General features: G+C 42.9%; 2 protein-coding genes across 2 annotated transcripts; one reads left to right on the forward strand and one right to left on the reverse strand.

Annotated features, from left to right (window-relative positions):
• Positions 1–2,722: 2,722 nt before the first annotated feature.
• exd1 (exonuclease 3'-5' domain containing 1) lies at positions 2,723–5,657 on the reverse strand (the record flags this gene model as incomplete). The annotated part of the gene is made up of 11 exons (XM_083997596.1): positions 2,723–3,223; positions 3,774–3,965; positions 4,057–4,200; positions 4,304–4,384; positions 4,466–4,570; positions 4,680–4,766; positions 4,900–4,973; positions 5,058–5,134; positions 5,217–5,250; positions 5,364–5,432; positions 5,528–5,657. The coding sequence occupies 11 exons, from the start codon at positions 5,655–5,657 to the stop codon at positions 2,723–2,725; spliced, it is 1,494 nt and encodes a 497-aa protein (XP_083853722.1).
• A 2,890-nt stretch (positions 5,658–8,547) lies between these two features.
• On the forward strand, positions 8,548–24,238 carry LOC311005363 (RAS guanyl-releasing protein 1-like). The gene is made up of 17 exons (XM_083997747.1): positions 8,548–8,696; positions 9,378–9,553; positions 14,488–14,593; positions 16,125–16,187; positions 16,279–16,410; positions 17,080–17,233; positions 17,442–17,615; positions 18,407–18,523; positions 18,626–18,898; positions 19,291–19,371; positions 19,512–19,616; positions 19,820–19,929; positions 20,366–20,510; positions 20,692–20,728; positions 21,125–21,256; positions 21,934–22,259; positions 22,354–24,238. The coding sequence occupies exons 1-17, from the start codon at positions 8,560–8,562 to the stop codon at positions 22,486–22,488; spliced, it is 2,403 nt and encodes an 800-aa protein (XP_083853873.1). The 5' UTR covers positions 8,548–8,559; the 3' UTR covers positions 22,489–24,238.
• The last annotated feature ends 1,101 nt before the right edge of the window (positions 24,239–25,339 follow it).

Raw genomic sequence — 25,339 nt, forward strand, 5'->3', positions numbered from 1 at the left:
AATAATGAAAATGAGATTATTTTGTTGACACGCGTCTAATTTGTTGTGCCACAGTTGTGAACCTCTGAATGCCGTCTATCAATCTGTCTCTTTGTACCGCACTACTCAGGTATACGGCCGACAGATCATGTTCTTTCAACAAGCCAGTCAAAGAAGTCGCTTCTGGCCAATTCTGCCACCTCAGGCTTGATTCAGCTCCTGTGTGAAATAAAAGGTTGCAAAAATGTCTATGTGGCAACGCTCGGCCAGTCATGAGTAAAGGTCGTAAACAGTCTGATTACTGACAGTTCAGTGGTCCAAACTCTGCGATCACCTTTTCCTTCCCTTCAGCAGTATTACAGAAATGCACCGTGATCTGATTGTGCACTTAGTCAGCAAACTCAAAGTGAATGAGAAGCAAACAACATGACAATTCAAACAGGGAGTTGGTTTTTTTTGGTAAATTATCCCTCTGGACTTAATAATTAATGACAGCCTATTAATTATGAACAAATCTGTAGCCTAACACTCATCGAGAGGACGAAGGGTTGCCTAGGAGCATTGGCCCGTTCTGAATACCTTGTCACTTTGGTGTTGTTGGTAACTGGAGCTCCTGCAGTATGACAGTCATATGGTGGAAAGTAAATAAGGAGGTGGGGTGGGGGGGGGGGGGAGCAGTACTACCTTGGTTATGGGTGCTGTCACAATGGCCGCCACAAGGCCGGGTTGATCAATAATGAAGTCTGGCGTGCTACAGAATATCTGCGGTGTCTGTAGTTCAAAACTGTAAATTGGAAAAAAGCATGTGAAACATTTCCAAGTGTTAATCACTGTTTACTTGTGACCTATTTCCATTACACCTTGAGCAAACAGCAGGCCTCCGTGTTCCCGCTGTTTAGTCAAAACAATAATCGGCCTTTCGCGGTTGAACCTCCATTTTCGGATGCTAAATCAACACAGCTGGACATCCTAAAGTTTGTGTTTATGTCTGTGCGCTACCTTTCCGCTTTGAGCCCAAAAATAGCCCGTCAGCATCCTGCTGTGATGCTGAAGGTGCAGTCATCTTTCCCCTCTGAAGGACACAACACTGTCTGAAGTTTGGGAGCAGAGGGAGCGGGAGGGGGGAGGTGGGAGGGAGGGAGGGAGAGAGGGGGGGTTGAGAGGAAGCGGTGACTACCGTGTGACAAGCGCCCTGTTCCTTCCTCCCAGGCCTGAGAAACAGGAAGTGCTGCACATAAGGCATTATTGTGACGGAGAGGAAATGCAAGGTCCTCTAAAATAAGAGCCCCCAATCTGGTTGTCAATGACAGGAGCCTGTCCTCCACAGCCCCACAGAGACCTGAACCCCCTGACACACTCCCTCACTCACTTCCATGACCACAGCTTCACTGTCGAGTGATGCAGACATATAAAACAAGCCTCCATTTTGTGATCGACTTTGGGAGGATTTGAGCGCAGCGGCTCAAACTCAACATCAAGTAAATCAGCTTTAAGATAATAAATTAAATCTTTTGTTCCCTGCCGAACCCTCCCACATACAGACTGAGCAACAACAGTGTTTCAAAGGGTTAAAAGAGGCATATGGGAAGGATTCACCGAGCCTGTGTTCAGCAGAAGCTAAGGAGGAGCCGGTTGCTAAGAGAGATGCAAGGCTTTGTGCTGGGCTCCCTCCCAGTTAATTAAAATCCTACTTTATCTGTTTCATGCTTTCAATTAGAAAGCTCTGGAAAGGGCCCAATCCTCTGCATGTAGATAACCATAGCAATAAGATGTGATTTATATAGGGGGGTGGGGGGCTCCATTTGCACTGCAGGCTGCAGCAACGCCCTGCTGTTGTGTCCATGGCTTGTTTTGATCCCAGGCACCAACCTCTGATGATCCAGGCGGAGGTGGCTGAGCGGTGGCTCTGTGCAGCAGCAGAGTCCACATGGCACCTCCAGCAGCAAATTACATGGACGAGACCTGCTTTTGTAAGACATCACAGGTGCTGGCCCCGTGTGACCATGTACATCTGAACCACAGCAGAGCTGGTATCACTGTTCAGATGGTGCCAAGTCTAATGTTTTTTTTTTTTTTTTTATGGTTGCCAGTAATCAAAATAAGTGTCAGCTAGCAATATTTTTGCTCAATTAACAGCAGATTCGTCAATGCCTGCCCCCTGCTTTTCACATTCAATTAACTGCAACACAGAAGCCAAGCTGTATGGGTAATCAATCATGCTAAGCTTAGCGCATTATGGTTTAATGGGCATGTGGTGCCGTTTTTGGTTGTAGTTTTGTGTTCCACCAGCCAAGGCTATTGTCTCTTGGCACTTTGAAGTATTATCAGAACATATTCAGAATGATAAAAATGATTAATTATAAACACTACATCAGTGATCTGGGTTTTACTGTTGAGAGTGCAATTAATCACCCCTCAATCAAAAGCTAAAAATAAAAAAATGAGAAGGATTAAGAGACAAAAACTTTATAAAATACAAACAAATACAGAGACAGGGCGGTCTTCTGTCATAAACATTATCTAAAGAAAACTGGAATGCAATTTCTGAATGACAAAGTATTTTTCTCCTCATTTTTCAAACAAATATTTCTTCCATAACACCTGGTATCAAACAAACCGTGGCACACCTCGAGAACAACTTAAGAATATTTACTGCCATCTACTGGTCGCTCTTGGAAATCACAACAACTGGAGCACTAAACATTTGTAGGGCACGTTCTTATACGGCTCTGTGGCACTTCTTCTAATACCTGAAAGACTTGAAAGACTGCCTGAGTGAAGATGACAAGGACTGGGGAGTCATTGAGGAAATGTCGACGCTCAAGCCAGAAGTGTTCTTGGTGGGGGATAGTGTGAAGCCGGGGTGTGGGGGTTTCATCTCTGCTCTCGCCCCGGGGCTCTCTCCAGGATTATGGGCTGGTGGCAACTGGAGAAGAAAGCCTCTTCCTATGGCAGGTAAGGAATGGAGGCTTGAGTGAGGCGCAGGAGAGGTATGGACACCCACAGGAGCGCTTGTGGGTGACTGAGAAAGGGGAGGGACCCTTGCAGGCTTGAGGGAGGCCGTCTGCCTCTGACCATCCTCCTCTGCTGTAGGTGGTTTCTGGGACGGAGGTTTGGCTCGGGGTTTGAAGCGAGCCAGCAGACCCTGCTCTGTGACGGGGTAGTGGTGAGCAGCCCACTCCTGACGCTCATGGTGCATCTGCTGCAGCTGCTTGAGCTCCCTGGGCAACTCCAACACACTCTCCTGTGGACGTAAACGGATAGATGGAAGAAATAGGAAAATGCCCGTGCACAGCGACAGCCGAGGTGCCGGTAGTATGGCGAAGGAATAAACTAGTTAAGAGAACCATGAGCCTGAAGAAGCCACATGCGAAAGGCGTTGCTCTGAAATAAATAAAAAAAGATCCTCATAATCCAGTCCAGTGTGCGGTACGTTCTCACTATTTGTGGTTCTCTTAGATAGATGGATGGTTTAACCCCTAACCTGGATGTTTCAGATTTACTGCGTATTAGAAAACAGTGAAAGTCATCAGTTTAGGTTGGATGTGCTACAGTTATAAGCATTAGCAAATTCATTTTTGAAAGCAATTCAAGCACACTGAGGATATATAAATAATCTTTTCCTTCTTTCTATCTCCAAAGAGGAAAAGGCAAGTTTAGATGGCAACTATTTGAATGAGACCAGTTTGGATACATAAATACTGTTTTTCTTTCTTTTACCTTATTGATCGGAGAACAGAGGCCTGAACGTACACATTTTCAAAAATAGACAGAGCTGATTCAGATGTACTCACCATGGTGACAGGCTCCAGTTCACCAGGTTCATAGTGGCTGCTGTTGAGGTATGAATCCACCAGAGCCATGTAGTCTGTCATGAGAGCATCCAGCAGCACCAGCCTGAGGGGCTGCAGGTGGATCACTGACAGAGCCATCACCTTCAGCAGGGCCACAGGACATGGACGCTTGTACCACATCTCCTTTTCCTCCTGTAAAGACACACATCTAAAGTAAAAGTAAAAACAACAACAAAAGCACCTTTCTGGCTGTACCATGAAGATAGGTGTGTGTGTAGAGTACCTTGGTGAGCTGTGTCTTCATCTTGAGGGATAAGAGCTGAGAGGAGGGCACCTTCAGATGGTGACTCACCACCTCATCCAAAGTACTGACTCTGTCAGGCAGGAAGCCACCTGTCTCTGAGTAGAAGCACATGACATCTGCCACCTGAACACATGCAAAAAAAAAACACACACACACAAGAAAAAACTGTTAGTGAGACTTAAGCAACAAGTGGTGAAAGTGCGAGCTACTATGTGTATGCCTTTACCTGTGAGTCAAAGACGTTGGTCAGTTTTACTCCAAACTGACCAAACAGACATCCGGAAATGGCTCGGCAGTCATGAATCACCTGTACCAAGTGTGAAATCAAGACACATGTTATGATATAATAATCATCACCGTGACTGAACATGAGTTTGACACTCCTTACCTTTAATATTTGCTTATTTTCCAGGATCATGGAGAGACCGTTCCTGAAGGCTCGGGTTCCAAGTAACAGGATGTCAAACAGGTATACCTTGTTTTTAGTGGCGATCTACAAAACGAGCCAGAGTTACTGTTTTATGGAAAAATGTAAAAGAAGAAGGAAAGTAGGATGGTCGGGAGGGACTTAATGAAGATGTGTGTTTCACAGGACTTCTCACCTGCAGCCAGCTCAGTCTCCCATGGTGAAATGCGTCAACTCCCTCGGCTCCCAGACCAATCACAGGCTGCTTCTTGATGTGCATCACCTGAAGGATGGCAACAGTGCACACACATCTCCACTGTTATTTACTGTAGACAGAAACCTGCATTCAGTAAAACTGGTTTAGAGTCCTATGATAAAAAAAGAAAAAGAAAAAAGAAAATCAACAATCAACTTACAGCAGGCCCAAACTTCTCGTGAAACTCATCAATGACTATGAAATTGATAAACTCCCCGTCCTCGTCATCCTCAGCTGAAGAAGCAAAAAGCAAAGAATCTACAGAGAATGTCCTTTGTTACAGTTTTTATTTATTTTTTTTATTTTTATTGAACTCACCTATTGTGATTGTCTTCCTGTATGGCTGAAACTTTTCCACAGTCAAGTGGTCCTCAAGTGTGTGGCCATGGACGGCTCTGTGCAACACATAAAATGTTACTGTCTATGGCCAGTGTGTTGTCACTACTAGCAATGACACATAACCTGTTTCCGACTTACCCACTCTCATTGTTTGCCTCATTGGTAAATTCCACTGTTGATATAATTATATTGAAAAAAACACACAAAAAAACACATGTTAGTTAGCTATAATCCCTTCACTATTTACAAATGCGGCCTATTTCTTCATGCCTTGTAACTACTCACCATTGACAATCTCATGTCCAAAGAATAATTTCGAGCCGGGAAATTTGCAGCCATTACTGCTACTGACAACTGAAGCAACACACAACACACAAGGGTTACTCTAGCTAACAACACAACTCTACAATGTATTGATGTTTGGGGGTGGTGGTGGTGGTGGTACTCACCGTCCGACAAAATCAACGTTTTGTTGGGATTGATCCGCTGGACGACGCCGAGGTAGGAGGAAGTCTTCAGAGTAAGTTTGATGCGTTTTCCCTTCAGGACGTTCAAGAACTGGATGTCGTCCACAACCATTTTAAACTCCTGTAAATGTTGTCTTTTCCGAGCTGTAAAAACAACAGCGAAACTGCTGTGATACCCTGTTAACGCGTCCCCTTTCTGCTAAACGATGCAGCCACTAGTTTGGTTGGGTTTCCAACCTGCCATAAAGCTAGCTAGCTTAGCCACCGCTTCAAACAAGTGACGATTCAACGTTGCGTTCAAAAGCTCCTCGTTATTTTCACATTTAACTTCGTAACCTTGGCCAACACAACCAAAATAAGCCAATTCAAACAGTGTCTAGTGTCTATTGCTTCGTGTTTTGATATACATTTGTTTTAATGTAATGTACGCTTTGCTAACCAATAGCTGCCATTTGATTGGTTTAAAACTGTCCCTCGTTCCCTCTCTTCCCCCTCTGTTATGTATTTGGTAGGCCTATAAGTCAGTGTACAGTAGCTGCACATCAAACTAAAAGTCAAGATATTTTCAAATTGGTGGACAGATTCAAGGCATAGGTAGGTCACGCCCGTCCAGCCCATAGACTATAAAAAGGTCACGCCCAAAGTCTTACTTTTCTAAATCCTGCTCAGCATGGACGGTTGAGGTGAAACAATAGGAGCCGTCAGAACCTGTTCAGCAACGACTGACTGCACGTTAATGCAACAACAAAACTAGGTCACAACCATAGACTGTAAAAGTCACAACAACCATGTGTATGGGTCACAATAACCAGTAAAATTCAGTGCATTTCTCAGGTGGACAGTCAGTAACTCAAAATATCCACCAGGGGGCGACACAGCTCAATCATCAAACTAGATGCTGTGTGTCCCAGGGCCAGGCATAGTCCCAGCCAGGTCAGGGAAGGAAAAGGCCCATTCATTATGATTTTAATCCACACTTCATAGTGTATGCATGCATGTGACGTGTAAGTTTCTCTGTGTACGTGGAGATCATCTCTGAGCTGCTAACTGATCATCTTTGACTTTGATCATTTATGTACAGGACAGGTGTTGCAGAGGGGTAAAACTGTTATTATTTTACATGTCAACTGGAAATTGGACGTATTTGCATCATGTGTAAATTAATTCATAATTTGAAGATAAAACATGCAGAATTCTTAACAACAGTGATTTACAGCGCATGAAAACCAAGGTAATTTCTATTGTGTTCTATGAAATAGCCTATCTTTTATACCTTTGACGCTATTGTGTTGTTGTCTCGTTCAGTCAAAGTAGATGTAGGAATATGATTCAGATGTATTCAGAGTTTGCTTTCTCCATCAGAATTATTGTATGTGTCCTACGTCCAAGAGAGTTCACCATTCAAGTTTCTTTATCAGGATTTTGTGTGTTGTTGGCTAAAGGTTGGGTGGAGACTCACAATGAGGCAATGGTCACAAGTGCACACAAACCCTGAGTGCTTATGTATGCTGCTTCATTCATTCTTAGAAATTTGTGCATGTTTCTTTTGAATTTAGCAGTGCATTCCTGTGAGTATTACTGGTTTTGGTCAGGTGTCATGACACACAAAATAAAAACAGATTAAAATGTGTGTTTAGCCACATGGGGGCAGGCTAATGCATAGCTGGCTGTTCTGATGGCAGCAGAAAAGGGTAGCTACAGATAAGCTATCTTATCAGAAGTAGCCAGCTGCTACCACACAGGTTCCCATGTCTTCATTCTCCCTGTGGAGACGCATGGATTCAGACCTCTGTTTGTCTGTGAACTGTACACATGGAGGGACCTCATCAGAGAGTGGACGCTTTGGGGTGCAGGAGGCACAGAACTGTCTCAGACATCATCGCAGACTGTAGGCTACACACCTGATATTCTCGTCCAATGATGTGTTGCTCCTCCTGAGCTTAGGTCCAGTTTAGGTCAAACACAAAGCTTCAGAGGTGCTTTCATTTTTACCTAAACGAGAAGCTGATTAACTTCTGTCATTGTTAGGGGGTTCACATGATCTATATTTATATAAAAGTGAGAAGTGAGGAGCACTTCTTGTAGAAAGGTGGGAGGGGGAAATATTCAACTTAAGAATTAAGGTGCTCACATGTGACAAAAATGGTTTTTGTTTCATTTTATTCAAGTCTGCTGTCTGAGAGTGATCTACAGATTTACATATGACCGAAATTCCAAAATCGTGTTTTTCATTGGTTTATGGTCCTATATAACCTATATCTATATTTTACACAGACTTTATCGCAGAGCTCAGTCCTCCACCCGAATGAATGTGATAAGTCTGGGCAGACTTCTTTAAGCGGTTGACAGACTTCAGGAAACATCTTCCCTGGACCACCTTCAGTTTGGCACAATAATGTTATCCCTCATACAATATGAGCCATAATGGAACCTACGGCCCCTGTTATCTGTAGAGGAAGGGCCACCCTTTCCTGTTCAGCAGGACTGCACAAACAAAAAGACAAAAAAAAAAAAGTTTTAGAGGGATCACATCATCTCACAGATTTGTAGACATTTAATCAGAATGTACTCTGGGTTCTGCTTTTGAGTGAATGTAATGATTTTTTTTTTAATATGAAGATTTGATGGATGTAAGTGTGGGGGTTGAAATTTGAATATTTTCAAAATTACAGTTTCAAATGAGTGATAGTAAAGTGTAGGCCTGTTAACTGCTTCTTATTCCATTCCTCCCTCATAGAGAAATACTTCTCTGAATAAAGCTAAGTATTTTAAAACAACAACAACAACAACAACTGCAAGATAACGACTTTTCAAGTAGTGACGACTGGTGAAGCGCAGATCCCACTTTGTATGTGTGTGTGCATGTGTGTGTGTTTGAGTGACAAGCCCCGACAACAGCACTGCCGCCCACTCGCGCACGAGCTGGGTGAATCTTAATTGTGTAATGTTCATTGACGAGTCAGCACAATGCTGCTGAGACCGCGGAGGCGCACTGAGCCGAGCAGAGCGATGAAATGCTCCCAGCGAGGAGGACACAGATGGACAGCCTAGTACAGCCGCTCGTCGCCCAGTACCTCGCCATGGGATGCCAATCAAAAGAAAACAACCAAAACGAAAGTGTACCGTCGGAAGAGAAGGGAAAAGACGATGCGTAAGTACAAAACATCTGTTATTTTCTTTTCCTTTGCTGTAGAGTTGCAGGTGTGGTTCTTATGGGAAATGTGTGCAGTGCACTCCAATAGCAAAAAAAAATTGATCATGTCCAGTGTCAGGGTTGTTGTTTTATGGTGATGTGTGCTATCTAGAAATGGGTGTCTTCATTTGCAGGTAGAAAGTGCGATTTAAAAAAAAAAAGTATTTTACGCACAGATGTGCCACAGGTGTTTAACCCCAGCTGCTTACTTTCTGACCTCCTACACTGACGCTGCGTTACGCTTTAAAGCAAATTCCTCCTTGATTACCGCTCACCCAACAGTTTCAACTGGATGTCCGCAATCAACCGGTATTTCCCTAAGTTAAAAGGGAGGAAATGAGAACAATGAATAGCAAATTCTCAGGGTGTGTGTATGTATGTGTGTGTGGAGGGGGGGGGGGCGTCTTGAATTCAAACAATAGCTGTAATTTATTCCCTCCTCTTACAGTAAGGCAAATCATTTCATGTGTTATAATCCGTGGTTTGATAAGGTTTGAGATACAAATGCACACACTCATGCATACACCCATACACAAGCAGAGAAACACACTTGCTCACCAACCCTCCTTACAACCAGCCCTCCTCCACCTCCTCCTCTCCCTCCTCCCTCCTCCCTCCTCCTCTCTCTTGTTTCTCAAGTAGAGTGACTCCAAGATGCAGCTCCAGGTCTAGAGTTTCTCCTCCAGGCCGTCCTCACCGGTTCCACAGGCCCAGCCCGGCCCAGACCGCCATGGGTAAATCCATGATGTCCCTGGGACACCTCACCAAGGGGGCGAGCTGGGAGGAGCTCATCCAGGCCTGTGTGCAGTGCTTCGGTAAGTCCACGCTGACCGGCCTTGGCAGTGACAATACAGCTGTTGAGAGTACACAGCAGGAGCAGAGACGTACGTGCTAGTGCTGAGTAGATTTAAGCTGTTCTGGAGTCCTTGTCTCTGTCATTGAGATACAATAAGATTTGGGAGCCTAGACACTGGAAACTGTGCTGTGTGTGTGATCACATGTCGTAGTCTCTTGTTTTCATTCTACTTGTTTTGGCTGCAAATCTCTTACAAGTTTGGGCAGGTCTCGAAAAGGGAGGTGTTGTGCATTTGAAAGTAAAATGGAATCTCTTACAAATTCAGCTGCATTTGTTTTTGTTTAATGGTGGATTTTATAATTTGAAGATAAATTCACTTTCATTGACGCTTGTCAGTGTCTGATATTGTGATTTGGCTTTGTGTGATTGTAAAATATTCAGTCTTTGTGGATTGTTGAAGTTTCTGCACTATATTTGTCAATTAGTCTATTAGTATTAATATTGAACTGGATGCAGGATTAATTGAGCTTTTTTTCTTAATGGAAAAAGCACAGCAGTGATTGAGGAGGCTGTAGCTGGATCAATCAAGCAAAGATCATTGGCTTCATCAAGTTGTCTGGAGTGCTCTCAGAGTTATGGTGATTGCGTCTGTGAAGAGACGAGCTTTCAAATTGCCGTTGCCTGGTTACACAAATGGAGCAAGAGCAATGGAGAGGTGTTACAATGGGCTGCACATAAAATGACATCCCATAATGACATTTATCTGTACTGTAGAGAGGCAGAAGCGGGCAGTAATGACAGCCTGCTGCTCGTTTCAGATTCATGAAGGGAACAGGATTAATCAGGAGAAGAGTTAAGGAACTCCACAACACAACAACATTCAGTGCTGCGAACGCTCCCTTTAATAAAAGTAATCTCGGCCTCACTATGCAAAAATATTAGATTCATACGCACATGCTGAAGATATTATCTGTACAGTGTGTTATATATGGCTGGGGCTTTCCTTGAATGGCTTCTCCTGATCAAATGGAGCTCAGCCGTGCTCCTCCTGGCCCACATCACAGGCGAACCCCCCTGAGGTCTGTACGAGTCGTGCCACCTTTTTCAAATGTGAGGGTGCACGTAAGAGCTATTTGAAGGATTACCTGATGGCAGCTTCAAGCCTGGCTGAGCTGAAAGGTCAACTCCCTGAGCAGTGGTCCTCAGATGCTGACCAGCCTTTGAAACGCGGAGCACTATGAGGTGTGGATCAATAGCTGTTGACATCATCAGTCCCTCTGGACCACACTGCACCAGGCTCCACTGCACGTTCTGATCATGCCCAGGGTGGACCTTAATTCATACATAGTTCTTATTTTTGTTAAAAAATCAATTTATTTGTAATTTTTATTAGTTATCATGTATAAAATATGTAAAGCATCAAACAGATTTTAAATCAAGATGCTTTGCCCTCAGCTGTGGTTTCCCGCCTTTGTTATCAGATGTATTTAGCCCCAGATAAACTCAAGCGTGCCTTCCCCAACGCCCCCTGTCATTTTCCAAATGCGATGTGTTCATTTGAATTAATGAACAGTAAAAACCACTGGATTTAGGTTAATATAATAATGGATGATACAATATGTTTTTCTTAAGTTTGTTTTCTTACTACAATGTTTCAACTGTTTATCCAATAATTTTAATAATTATTTAAAGTGTTGGTCTGTTGCATTAAGTGAACTAGTTCTCCTGCTTTACACGATTTGTTGCCACTTTGTTCTGTTTCAGCTAGGTATTTGCTGCTAGGTGCTGACTTTAATAAGTCATCCATTTAGTTCAACCATTTATGCATTTTTTTTATCAGTCTTGTTTCAACCATTGACCCACATCAGCTGCTTTTCTAGTTTAGCTTCTTGTACACTCTTAGTCATGTGTGGTATGTGGTATTCAAGTATATACTGTATATAAAAATCAGTCATTTCAGTTTTAATTAATGGCTTTGTGTGCTACTCCACTGTCTTTGTTGTATTTCTGAGAGTTGCCAAAGTGTGGTTGGGAAACGCTTCTCTAAACTATGAATACAAACAGTGTTATGCATAAAGTTATCGTGGTCCTGATTATTATGGAGAATTTTGCGGAGCGATAACCATCATCCTGCATCTAACTTGGATTCCTCTAAAACAAAGGGACCATCCAGCCTGATAGCCTCTGTCAAAACAAGGAAACATTCATGAGCCACACCAAACCTGCGTGCGGCTGATGAATGTCTAAGATAACCTTAAAAGCAGACCAGGCTCTGTGTGCCCTCGGCACTGTTTATCGCTTTATAGTATCGTACAGTTCCAGTGTAGCGGGCAGCAGCTTTCCTGATTTTTCCAGTCACTAACACACACTCCAGAGGGGATTTCCTGCTGCAATTAACCCTGCATGGGGAGGGTTAGTGGTTGGAAAGTTGTGAAAAAAAAGGATGGAGCAATTGTTTACCTGATGGGGAGTCATGACTTCCTGTCGTGCATTTGCTGCAGTTGTGAGTTTGGCTGATTCACACCTGAGTTTAAGGGGATTGTGAGCTGAAGCACACTGAAAATGGACAAATCGACGGTTCTGTATTGCTTTTATATATACAGGAACTGCATAAGCTTTGATACCTCACCACATGTTGTCATATGAATTGTTTCACTTGTCTCTTTGTGAGGTCACTGGATTTAGCTGTTAGCGGCTGTGTCTTACAAACAGAAACACACCCTGTGCAGGATATGAAGGCTGGATTAGTCAGCTGCAGCTGGAGTGGTGAGTTGCTTACAGGTACAAAGATTTGAAAACATGTTGCCATGGCGTCTGAGGTATTTCCAAGGTGATGCGATTTAAAAGCAGGCCCTCAGACGCCTGATGTCCTTGATAGTGTCAAGACTCTGCACATGCTTAAAGGGAAACTCAGCTCGACAATTCACAACAGTTCCTCAAATGTTCAGCACAATGTGTTTATTCTCTTCAAATGGTGTATAAATAATATTCTCAGAGGCAGGATTAGATGTCTTCCTCTTTATGTCAACCACTAATTCACTGCGAGTCACAGCGGTCTGAAGTTTCACAGAGGATAAGTGGTGTGTTGGTTCACTTAAGTGGGCTGGTAAATGCATTTTGTGCAATTATAGGTCAGAACTGGTATTGTGATGTTATGGAATTGTTTTTTTTTTTTTTTTTTTACACACGTCGGCTTAATGCTTGAAAAGAAAGTTTCCCTGCTCTCTGTGTGGGTCTAAACATGTCAGCTGTGACGTCGAGTCAGACAAGAAGGAGAAGGAGAGGTGAACTGGTCACAAAGAGAGGAAGCGATATATGTAAGGAGAAAGGAAGCGACAAAGGTAGTGAGACATGCAAGCCGCAGAGGTTCACACAGACGGGGGATGAGGAAGAGATTCAGGGACGGGGTCTGTGGACAGTATGTTAGTGTGTGTCAGTGTTACACTGCACTCTGTGTTCTCCATTGACAGATGGAACGATCAATATTGGCGTTTTCATTGATACACTAGAGTTTTATAAAGTTGTTTCTGTCTCTATTTGTCCTCATCTTAATGGTTTGTTTACATAATGCAGTCTCTGTATTATATCAGTGTGTCTTTTTGTTTTTATCCAAATTAAGACAACGATGGGCATGTTGTTTACTGATTAGTGAGACACCTACTAATTATCATGATATTAATCGAGCAGCATTTTTTCCAATTCATCCTGTATATCCAACCTAAGTAAAAATGTATTTAAGTGTCATGAACAGAAACTGTCATATTTTTTGTTAATTTTGCTTTAAGTTAAAAATGAACCTACTCATCACCAAGGTGACAAACAACCAGTCATTTTTTAAATATGATGTATTATTTTCATTTTCATTCCTAACATTTGAATATGTCAATATGACTTGAATTATTGGACATAAGCCAAAGGTGCGTATCATTCGTATACAGTTTTTCACTATTACTAAAACACATTTCTGAAAACCTTTTATGCGTTTCTCAAAACTGTAAACACAAAACTCAATAGTCAGTTTCACCAAAACTCAAAATCAAGCTTTATATTCAGATGATATACAAGGCAATGAAAACTAATAAATGCCCTGAGCCTTCATTACACACTACATAGTATATAATTATATACAGTGGGGAAAATAAGTGTTTGATCCCCTGCTGATTTTGTAAATTTGCTCCCCCAAAAAGAAATGGACAGTCTTAAAAAATTAATTTACATTTGATCAAGTGAAATAAGGGAAAACATCTGCAGGATATACTGTACGTGTATGACTTACTCTGAGGACGGTAAGGTAATGAAACTTTGGATTCACAGCTTACAAACACTAAAACCCGAGTGTGACAACAAGCAAAAAGGACGAAGATAAATGAGAAGTACATCACTATGTAAACAAAGCCCAGTCCACACCTTTGTACTCGGTTTTCTTAGTCACTTGAACTGTAATGGCTATATATATATGAGTCTTTATATGTTAACCATTATACATCATGAGTGCATCACTAGTACAGTGTGTTTGAGTGAAAATGTGTTTGCAGTTGCTTCAAATTGCTTAAATAAAGAGGTTCAGCCAATGGAATTTTAATGTTTTAGCAATTCAGAAAAACTGTAATAGAAAAGGAGACAAAACAAAAATTCAATTCCCTACCCTTCTCCTATTATGAAAAAAGAAGGTCAGGTCAGTGCATTGAGTGAAACACAAAGACACACTGAACAACTAGACTGTTGCATCCTTGAAAGAGGCCTTGTGGCTGACCCAAAATGATCACATAACCACGGTGGCATCAGCGACGTGTCTTGTATATATGCTAGATATGGTTGAGAAACTTTCAGAAAGGTGCTCTATCTTCGTCTGAGGCCGTATGTTTTTATTTCATAGCTGAAGACCTCTTATTGATGAGGTCTCTGTCACTGTTGTTACTTTGATCATAATCGCATGTGCATTTTGTCTTGCAGACTCGGAGGGTTGTGTATGTGGGAGCAGCCACTTGTTGAACATCACCCTGACCATGCACCGCTCCCTCATCTCCTCCAGTGACCTGCTGGACAGACTCGTCTCTCTATATCCTTCAACAAGCCGCCATCATCACAACAACAACAACACAGCCAGACGATTCAAACAGTGCCACTGGCCTGGTTTGAGCACCAAATGCAACATGGGATCAGACCACCGGCTCTCTCTGTGTGCTGCTCTCGTTTTGGTCGTCAACAGCAACGGGCAATCATGCTTGTACTTGGCTTACAATGCCGCCTGTAGCTGTCAGTGCAGTATCTGATAGGCGAGTGGCAGTTCATGTTTACTCCTGCTGCCAGTTGCTGTAGCTACACGTCTAATGTCTCTCCCATTTAACCATTTCTAGCTTCACTGTGTAACTTTCCCTTCTACCTGTATCCAATGCTCTCAATAACAGGAAGCCTGTCATCATTGTGTTTGGTCTCTTTCAGAATGTTTGATTCTGTCTCTTTCATTTCCCCCCCACTTCACACATTTTTTTCTTGCAGTGTGACTTGAGTGGAGGGTCTGTAATCTACGCTTCCATTCAGGAAAAAAAAAAAAAAGCAGTGGCGTCACAAAGCCTCTCAGAGGAGCTTACTGGCCGGACGAGCAGCCTTGGGGTTTCAGGTGTTAATTACCTCTGCCTCTTTCTCATACAAGACCTCTTCAACTATATATAAACATAGACCCTCTATTGCTTAAAGAGGCCGAACCAACGTCAGAGCGTGAGACGCCGAATGGCCCCTCTGCTATTTTTAACCCTCTCACTCTGAGCTGAAGACCCAAAAGGATACATCAAATAAATTCAGTGTGTGGGTTAGGATCAGGGAAGAGACACTGGGGCCATTAACAGCCTTCATCATCACAGTCTGGCCTTGGGATTGCGTGGGCCGTTCTTCTGCTCCCATGACGCAATTAGCCTTTTTATGTGCGACACTTAAAGCTGATTTCTGCCAATAGAGAACCATAGCGTTGGGCTATTTTTAAAAGCTGCTTCATATAAGAAGGAAACACATGTGTAAATTGTATATAAACCCACAGGACGGTGTTTTTGTGGTCACTGTGACGGCAGAGCAACAGCAACAGCTATGAATTATGACCCGATGGGAAGACGACTGATTGATTATAATATCTTTCGAGTCCTGCCAGCAAACAATGAACATTAATGAACAGTTGTTCTACACAATAGCAGACATTGATTATGAATTTTCTTTTTACACTCTGTTATTCAGTTGCTCCTGTATGCCACAGTGATTCATTCTGTGATGCTCATCGGGGTTTTGCCTCATGCGGCTGCCTCCTCCCACATCTCCAAATGTCACTCGTGTTTGCCTTTTAGTTGAGTTGCTGTACTTCTTATTAATGAGTTGTTGTAGGGAAGACACTCTGCAGCCTGATCAGCCATATCTTCATTATTTACTCATAACACACCTGTTGCGAGCAGAGTCGGAGATCAGCAGATTAACTGGTGAGATAGTTCCACCCTTGGAAAATGTGGCCGAACCTGAATTGTGGCTTTAGGTTTTTAATGATGAAATAATCCTTATTATCATCATCATCAACAACAACTGTCAGTTTCCTTAACCAAAGCCCTCACATTTAAAACGGCGCTGGACAACGAGCAGCCAGTAGAGTGCCAGAGGATATGCTACCTCATCAGGTCAGTCTAACATACCGACGTGTTTCAGAGTCGACCATTAACTGCGTGTTTCGTATTATAAGTCACGTGTGGTTTCATCTCGGACCTCCAGGCACTGGATCCAGGAATTCTGGATGATGTTCCGGTTGCACCACAGCTTGTCAGACAACCTGGACCAGTTCCGGGAGCTGATCAGGGAGCACGGACAGGAGCATCTTTGCTCTCTCCTCGAGACCAAATGGATGTAAGTGTTAAACTCTCACCAGCTGGCAACTGAGACACTTGGCCTTCACGACTCTCAGTTGTTTGTTCAGTCATGGAAAGTAGTACGTAAATCAGTCACGAATCAAGAATCCAGACTTTGAACTGTGAACTGTTTAACTCTGAGGCTTTAGAGATCAAATGTTTGCTTTTGTCACCTATACAGTGCATGTATATACTGCATATATGTCTTCACGTACAAGTGTTGCCATATGTCACACTCGACTACACTGTGTCGAGGCAAAATGTTCAGACTGGAGCAGCAGTTTACTGCACTTCTCAGTCTGCTCATTAATTTTTAATTCAAGCATCCGACCATTTGATCTGTAAAATGTCAGAAAACTGAAAATTTCCATGGTGACATTTTTAAATGTCTTATTTGGTCAGACCAGTAGAACTCAAAAACATTCACTTTATCAGTTTTTCACAGAGGCACCATAAAAATCAGCAACTTCACTTTGGTGAAAATAAGAAAAGTTAAACACTGAACTTTTGACATTTTGCTTGAAAGTCATTTAAATTCATTTTTGCTAATAATTTCTCTCTGACTTTTTTGTCTGACTAAATCGGTGCTGATATCCACAACAGAGACTGGCATTTTAATTTCCCTTATTGTAAATATTGTCATGTAATGCTGCCGTGTTGTGTTTAGAAATGAACGGGAGTGGTCTTGGAAGGCCAGCCAGAAGATCAAAGCTAACAGCAGTAAAAAGAGGAAGGTTTCTCTTCTTTTTGATCATCTGGAGCCCATTGAGTTGGCTGAGCATCTCACCTACCTGGAGTTTAAATCTTTTTGCAGGATATCAGTGAGTATACACATTCATGTCAACTCCAAAACAAAAGCATCCAGAGATACATCAGTTATCATTTGCACAAATCATTTGATGATTTTTTTTGTATTGCACATGCTTCCTCTGGTATTTCCTCCCCACGGTAAATGCCTTGTAGTTTCCGTGCTGTGGTTAATGCTCCCCTCTCTCTTTCTCTCCTTCTCTCTTTCTCTCTCTCTGCCAGTTTGTAGACTATCAGAATTACATTTCCAACTGCTGCATGAAGGACATTCCTGTGATGGAGCGTTCCATCGCCCTGTGTAATGGGATCTCCCAGTGGGTTCAGCTGATGGTGCTGAGCCGGCCGACTGCTCAGCTGAGAGCTGAGGTTTTCACCAAGTTTATCCACGTGGCTCAGGTAGTGGTTAAACCAGCCCCCCCATTACGACTCATACGATTTCTGACACCTTTGTCTTTACTTGCATCTACATGATAATGTTCACACATCTTATCTTACTAATGACACTCTTATCTTGCCACACTATGAGCTGCACTATAGATGCCACATAATTGGCAGTTGCATAATGCATATTCACAGAGAGCTTGTAATGATTCTCAAGAGCTCTGCTGCAGGCTTTTAGCATGTCTAAAGATTTCACCAATAGAGAGATATTACCTGAATACAAGCTAATAAAGTCATCTGGTAGAGCACACTTACACACTGGGGAGATCGTAGAAGTGGAAAAGAGATAGCTGACTTGTGAGTGTAGCTGCTGATCAGACCTTGCTAGTTAAAAACCACTTCAATGGGAGTTGCATGCAGCCTGCTGAGAAGTGATGCGCCGGCTACAGGGGAGCCGTTAGGCAGGCTTGTTCTCAGGAGGACCTCTTGCACTGTAACACTAATGCACCAGTCTGCAGTGAACCTCAAAAACCCACGGGTGTGGGAACAAATTTCACACCATAATGCTCCAGTGACAGCACAAATTATAGAACTGAAAGAAGAGGTAAAAGCACTTCCAAAAAAGAGTGAGATATCAGAGTGCAGTAAGAAAAGCCAACAATATAAGTGGCTTATATAACGGCAGTGTTGTGAGTTACATAAGCAGGCTCACCTGGAGCAAGTGAAAATGTGCATGTTTATGTGTGTGTTTGTGTGCGCGCGTGGCCCGGACTAATGCGTGTGTTCTTTGCGTGTGCTTCCACCAGAGTCTGCGTCTTATGCACAACTACAACACACTAATGGCGGTGGTAGGAGGCCTCTGTCACAGCTCCATCTCCAGACTGAAAGACACCACCTCACATGTACCCAGTGAGGTCACCAAGGTAAAGGACAATAAAAACAAATCCCTGACCACAGACTCCAAATACATCATATGAATTCATGAATTCATCAATCAACAAAAACAAATACAATTCACTCTCCAGGTACTGAACGAGATGACAGACTTGCTGTCCTCATGCAGAAACTATGACAACTACAGACAAGCATACAAGTGTACGGGTTTTAAAATCCCCATCCTGGGCGTCCACCTAAAAGACCTGATTTCAGTCAACGAGGCCATGTCGGACTATGTTGAGGACAACAAGGTCAATGTCCAGAAGCTCCATACACTTTACGGCCACATCAATGAGCTGATCCAGCTCCAGCAGATCCCACCCAAGCTGGAAGCAAACAAAGACTTGGTCCATCTGTTGACGGTAGTCTTTTTCTTTTCCTTTTTTTTTAAACTGTCATGAGGCTTCATGTGATTCACTGCATTGTACTGAACGCAAGCAGAAATGCAAATGAGCATGTTAGAGCATGTGGATTGTCCACGCTTGTGTGGGTGTGATGAGAATCTATGATCTATGAGTGTGTGGGTGACAAACTGAGTGTGAATGAGAGTGAGTTGAGATTGATGTATTGTTGTGCTATCTGTGAGTGCGGCGCTTGAACGCCAGAATGCCCATGAAGAGATAATAGTTAGCCTGTGGCCTAGATTTGCCCTCATCAAAACACGTTTCAAGGAGAAATCCAGAGATACAGAGAGCTCTCTCTCTCCCTGTTTACAAGTCATGTGCTGACATGTGTTCCCTCTCCCCCCACACAGCTGTCCTTGGACCTTTACTACACCGAGGATGAGATCTACGAACTTTCGTACGCCAGGGAACCCAAGAACTGTAAAGCACCTGTGAGTGATGGAAGCAGATGGTTGAAATGAACACCTGTTTAACAGCTGGCCTCAACACATTTTCAGAAGAAAAAAAACATTTATTTGCCTTGTTTTCAACATTATTATTATATCATATTATTATTATAATTTTTTATCAGCCAGCCACCCCCTCTAGACCTCCAGTGGTTGTTGACTGGGCACCAGGAGTGGCTCCCAAACCTGACCCCCGAACCATCAGCAAACACGTTCAGAGAATGGTGGATGTGAGTGCTTCCGTTTTAAAGTCTAGCCTAGCCTACACGTAGCTGTTCAGTAAAAAAAAAAAAAAAAAAAAACTGTTACGCAACAGCAATTATTAATTTGAGCCATTCTTTCTGCATGCTGCCATTTTGACAGCCTCCTCTTGCGGCTATTGTTCACTAACAGTCGCGCAACAATGGGTTTTTTGCCTCCTGTCTTTTCACAGTCCGTGTTCAAGAACTACGATCACGACGAGAACGGCTTTATTTCTCAAGAGGACTTTGAGAAAATTGCTGCTAGCTTTCCCTTTTCCTTCTGTGTCATGGACAAAGAGAAGTGAGTGTTTGACATGTCACAGAGCTCATGTGTGACTTCAGTGGAGAGGAAGCAAAAGTTGTATTTGTAGTGAGGAGTGTTAGCAACAGGAAACATAAAATAGCTGCAGACCTAACCATAACCCCCACCGCTAAATATTCACTCCTTTAATTCTCACGCACACCCAGTGGCGTATGATTAACTCCAAATCCAGACAGGCACATGTGATGCCTCACACACAAGACCTGACAACAAAACCACAACACTCACTATTATCACAGTTTCACTTTAACACTGTTACAAAATGGCACACAGTGTAGGGTGTATCAAATATTAAAATGGGAAGTTAAAATCTGAAAATGTCAGTCATGAAAATGTTTAGTTCCTATTAAAACCATATCATTTATATCTAGTTCCTCTATTACCTTACACTGTGTATGTGTATGTGTATGTGCAGGGAGGGCCTCGTCAGCAGGGATGAGATCACAAACTATTTCATGCGGGCCAGTGTCATCTGCTCCAAACTGGGGCTTGGGTTCGTCCACAACTTCCAGGAGACCACTTACATGAAGCCCACCTTCTGTGACAACTGCTCAGGCTTTGTAAGTCAACACACTCAAGGTTAAGGGTGTATGATGAAACACAGAAACTGTTTTACTGCTGTGTCAGTGTCTACAAATAGTCGATCGATATCAAGCAAGACCCAAAGTATAAGTCTTGCTTTCGCTTGTTCATACACAGTAATGTGAGGACCTGTTTTTTTCTCCGTATTCTCCTTCACAGCTGTGGGGTGTCATCAAGCAGGGCTACAGGTGCAGAGGTAATTATTGCACTCTATGTTGTGCGATTTTAGCGAGTCTATCTTTGGCCAACTGTGAGTACCGTGCTATTCTCTACTGAGGAGAGGTGCACACAGTGTCTTGTGGGGAGCAGGTAAAGTGAAGCTATCTTTGGAAGGTGTACTGTGGTTTTCTGTGTTGCATATTGCGAGCTGAACCTTGCAACACATGAAAAAAAAAAAAAAAAGTCTGCACTCAGAACCGCAGTTTTTCCCCCTCCCCCGTCCTTCAAACGATCTGAGAAGTATTTGTTTGCATGACGGTGAGCATGCAAAGGTCTGACGGTTTGCATTTGCAGAACAGAGTTGTGCTCGTCGTTACTTAGTTTGAGGCCAGTTCCTGTTCTGACATGTGGTTCGTTCTTTTGGCTCGCTCAGATTGCGGGATGAACTGCCACAAGCTCTGCAAGGACCAGGTGGCGTTCGAGTGCAAGAAGAATGCCAAAGTGACCAGCGCCACTGACAGTCCCACACCCGGCTCCACGCCTGTCACCATGGGAACATCAGAGGGTGGGTTGAGGTCATTTGGAGCAATAACAGTCCCGTTAATAACCAAAAAAACAAAACAATTAACACACATACACACAGCACCATTCATCACAGTCACAACAAATAAAAAAGCAGACCATAACATGCATCTAACATGGAAATAATCCCTTATTCTATGTTATATGTGCCATCTGGTGGCCGAGAATTGTTCTACTTGTCATGCTGTTTGTGGTGTAACTAAGAAATCTAACCGTTGCCTGGCAAAACAGTAAAGGTGATAATAAGGATACAATTCACATCATTTAATGTTAGTTTGCAGAAGCTGAAAGAAAACAAGTGTAGAGCACAGGGTCTGGGTAATTTCCCTCCAGCTGTCATTAGACTCTGTTTCACTTACAGTAATAGTGAGGCACCCACTACCTACCAGAAAGTTACTATCTTCGGATCAGAGGCACTTTCAGTTTTACGTATTATGAATTGACGCATTAAGACACGGGGGCCCTTCTCTAAACAAACCCTCATGACCTTCTATTGTGATTATACTGAACTGTGTCACTTTGGTTTGTGGTCACTGATTCCTCAGATATGGTGATTAATTCTCACTTAAAACATGACTGTTATCAAAGTCCAGAACATTGCAGCCAATAAGCCACTCTTTGTTGCATTAAAATCATTTCTGATGATGTCCCTCTCTCCAGGTTCAGAGGAATGTCCTTTCCCTTACCCAGCGGAGGACAGCAGAGACTGGAGCCCGGACTCCCCAATCACCTCCCACTCGAGGCCACAGAGAGTCCACAGTGGCACGCAGACAGAGGGGCCCCAGCTGTCCCCTGCATCTCCTGACGCCAGCCGCTCCCAGCCGTCTCTGCTCGTCCCTACCACGCCTACCCTCACCTCGTGTCCCAGCCCGGTGCCCCAGAGGAAACACCGATACTGTGTCAAGTGGGAAAACAGAACTTCTGTTGTGCATAAGCCTAAAGAACCAGAGGAGGAGAGTAAACCCACGTATGAATCTTTGGAATCAGTGAGTGTCAGGGCAACGTTTTATATTCCCCTGGAACTACTACAGTGCTTGATGCACCACAGATGTGTCATAAATATCTCTGTGTCTTTCCCAGGATAACCAGAGGCTGCAGAAACACAATGAGACACTACGTAGGAGGCTGAGGGAGACAGAACGGGAGGTGGAGATACTAAGGACACTGCTAAAGAGACAAGCTCTCCACCACGTGGACGAGGACTCCTCGTCTTAGACTTGTATGTACAGTATACTACACCTTCTCCAGGGAGGCTGCTGCTGCCACCATATGGCGGCATGCGATAATTTATCAGTATAATGAGACCCAGATAAAGTTGGCATCACATGGTATCAAGTGGGAAACAATGCACATGTAGAGGTTTTAATGCCATAATGTTAGACAGCCAATCAGTATGATACCACTAATGAGATTAAAGACATTTTAAGGTGTGTATGGAAACTACAATACACAATGCAGTTATTACAGGTAACCAATTTGATATTAAAGGTCCAGTGTGTAAAATAGGGAGAAAACCATAATATCTTTTAAGTATATTTTGGGCGTTTTTGCCTTTATTTGATAGCACACAGTAGAGATAGACAGGAAAGGGGGAGGCAGAGAGAGGGGGAATGAAAGGTCTGCCCGACACGGGACTCGAACCGGGGACGCCTGCGTTGAGGACTGTAGCCTCTACATGGGGCGGCCGTCTTAACCACTGCACCACGCACCGCCCCGAAAACCGTGATATCTAGCGTTCAGATTCTAGAGCAGCGCTCACTCGCTCGCTCGCACTCACCCCTCCCGTCAGCAAAGTGACGGTGGCCTCCGAGGACAAAAAAACTCTGTTTACCACAACTGGGACAAGCGGGAGTATTTCAGGGGCATGGAGCGATGAGGTTACAAAACATTTTATGATGTGTCTGCTGTTTCCTACTCCTTCTTCTTTCCTTCTGCCTTCTTCTTCGTTGGTGTATGAATGAGAAACTCTTGAAACGTGCTCTCTGGCTGGCTGGATTTTCTGTTCGGGCTGCCGTACAAACATGGCGGCACAAGATGGCGACACTCTCTAAAGTAAGACCCTTGCTATATATACTGTATATATAAAAGAATAATTATAAAGCTACAAAAACCAAACAAATTTTATTTTATAGCGATTATACACTTAGACAAATATATTCATGGGTAGTATATTCAGATTTGCCGATAAACCCTGCCAATTATTACACACTGGACCTTTAATAGAGATATACTGCGTATGACAATTTCTAGTGCTATATTTAAGGATGGAGAGGTAGGAGCCCTTTTCTGTCCAGATTTACAGAAGAATACAAATCACATTGAGCATTACTCACAGAATCTGATGAACCCTCAAGAGTGGTTGCAGTTGGGGTGGAGTTTCCTGCTAAATTATGTAGGCAAAAATAAAACATGCATGAAGGAGCGCAGTATTTTAGCACATGATATAACAGAATGTGTTTGATCAATTCTTGATCAATTAATGGCCTTGGATATTTATGTTAAACATAAAATGAGAATCGGGGGCTGCAGTGAAATGAATGCAGAAATATATTTTTCAAAAAACCTATTGTTATTATTAGTGCAAATAAGAGTTTGCTGATTTATAGCAGCAGAATGATAGTTTGGCACTGTTAGATTGGCCTCAGATGTACAGAGCTGTTGTCCCTGTTGCACCAGATGTTTTCAGTGCATCTGTTAATATTTATTGTCTGAAACACTACACAGTTGATAAAGAAAATGATACAAATTAACATTTTGTACAGTATGCTGGTACTTTCAGTGACTTATTTATGCTTGTGTGTGTTGGCATCATATTGATCCTTTTTTAAAAATCTTTATCTATCATTGACTTATTGTGTGGTCCACTGTAGCGGTGCTGTACTGTGAACAGGAGTCAAGATAGATGTGTTTGTACTGTGTGTAAGTACTGTAAATACAAAGTATACACAGTGCCATCCTGGTTATGTCAAGATTCATCCTCTCGCTCAGTATTGTTTTATTGTTAATAATAATAATAATAATAATAATAAACTGATAATCACCACCTGTGTTACTCTGATTGACCACTGGAGGTCACTAAAGGCTTGTAATGTCTCCACCTTCTTCCTAATGATTGTTGACTTTCAGTTTGCAGATTCCCAGCTGCTTGTTCTGTAAATGTTGCACTCTAATTAGCTATGTGTGTGTTTAACTGTAAGACTGTTTCTGTCAAATTAGAGAGCGAAGTCAGGTCATTTCCTGTATTGCGTCGCAGTTTTGGTGTACTGTAAATGAGTTCTTAATGTCAAGTTTAAAAAATGTTTCTATTTTAATTACAAAAACAAGAAAGGCAGGATTTCAAAGGGAACAAACTAATTGCAGCATTGCAGTTAAGAGACAAATTCAACTACAGTGCACTAGTGTTGTCTAGGTACAGGTGAGACCTAAACAGGCTGGAGACTGTGCCAATCAGCCCTGTCCCTCTGGCTTTAGTGCTGGTAATGAGTCCCAGCCATCCCCACAGTTAACACTGGCCAGTCAGTAATGAGGGGGCAATGGTCGGCTCTTGGAGAAGTAGAGTAACTAATCCTTTAGATCCTGTAGATTCCTCTCAGCCATACTGTAATCACCGGTTGATTTCACACTGCTATACCCCAAGTGCTGGGATTTATTATGTACATTTCTATAGTGGCAATTCATCCTGAGATAAAGAAAGTCATTTGACTCTAATTACACTGCCTCTTCACTTCGTGCAGCCATAATGACTTGTTGCCTTACATTGGCTGGGCAGTGAGCAGAGACCTGGTGAAAAGGGGAAAGTCTCTGAGGCATAGCAGAAGCTCCCAAGCCTATCCCCAGTGACAGCTAATTTACTTCCATTTGAATGTGACACCCAGCTGCTGGGGGAGTAACACCCCAAGACTACCAGGCTCTGTGCTCACTAATGCTGAATAATTTCCAATATCATGGCTGGTTGAGAGAAAGTGACGAAGAGAACATGCGTTAAACCCGAGGGATGTTGCCCAGACTCCTCCCCCCACATCGAGGCTGTAACTCAGGCTTAAGATGCATTTACCCTGAAATATTA

This window comes from Trachurus trachurus, assembly GCF_905171665.1.
Source record: "Trachurus trachurus genome assembly, chromosome: 22".
Classification (NCBI taxonomy): domain Eukaryota; kingdom Metazoa; phylum Chordata; class Actinopteri; order Carangiformes; family Carangidae; genus Trachurus; species Trachurus trachurus.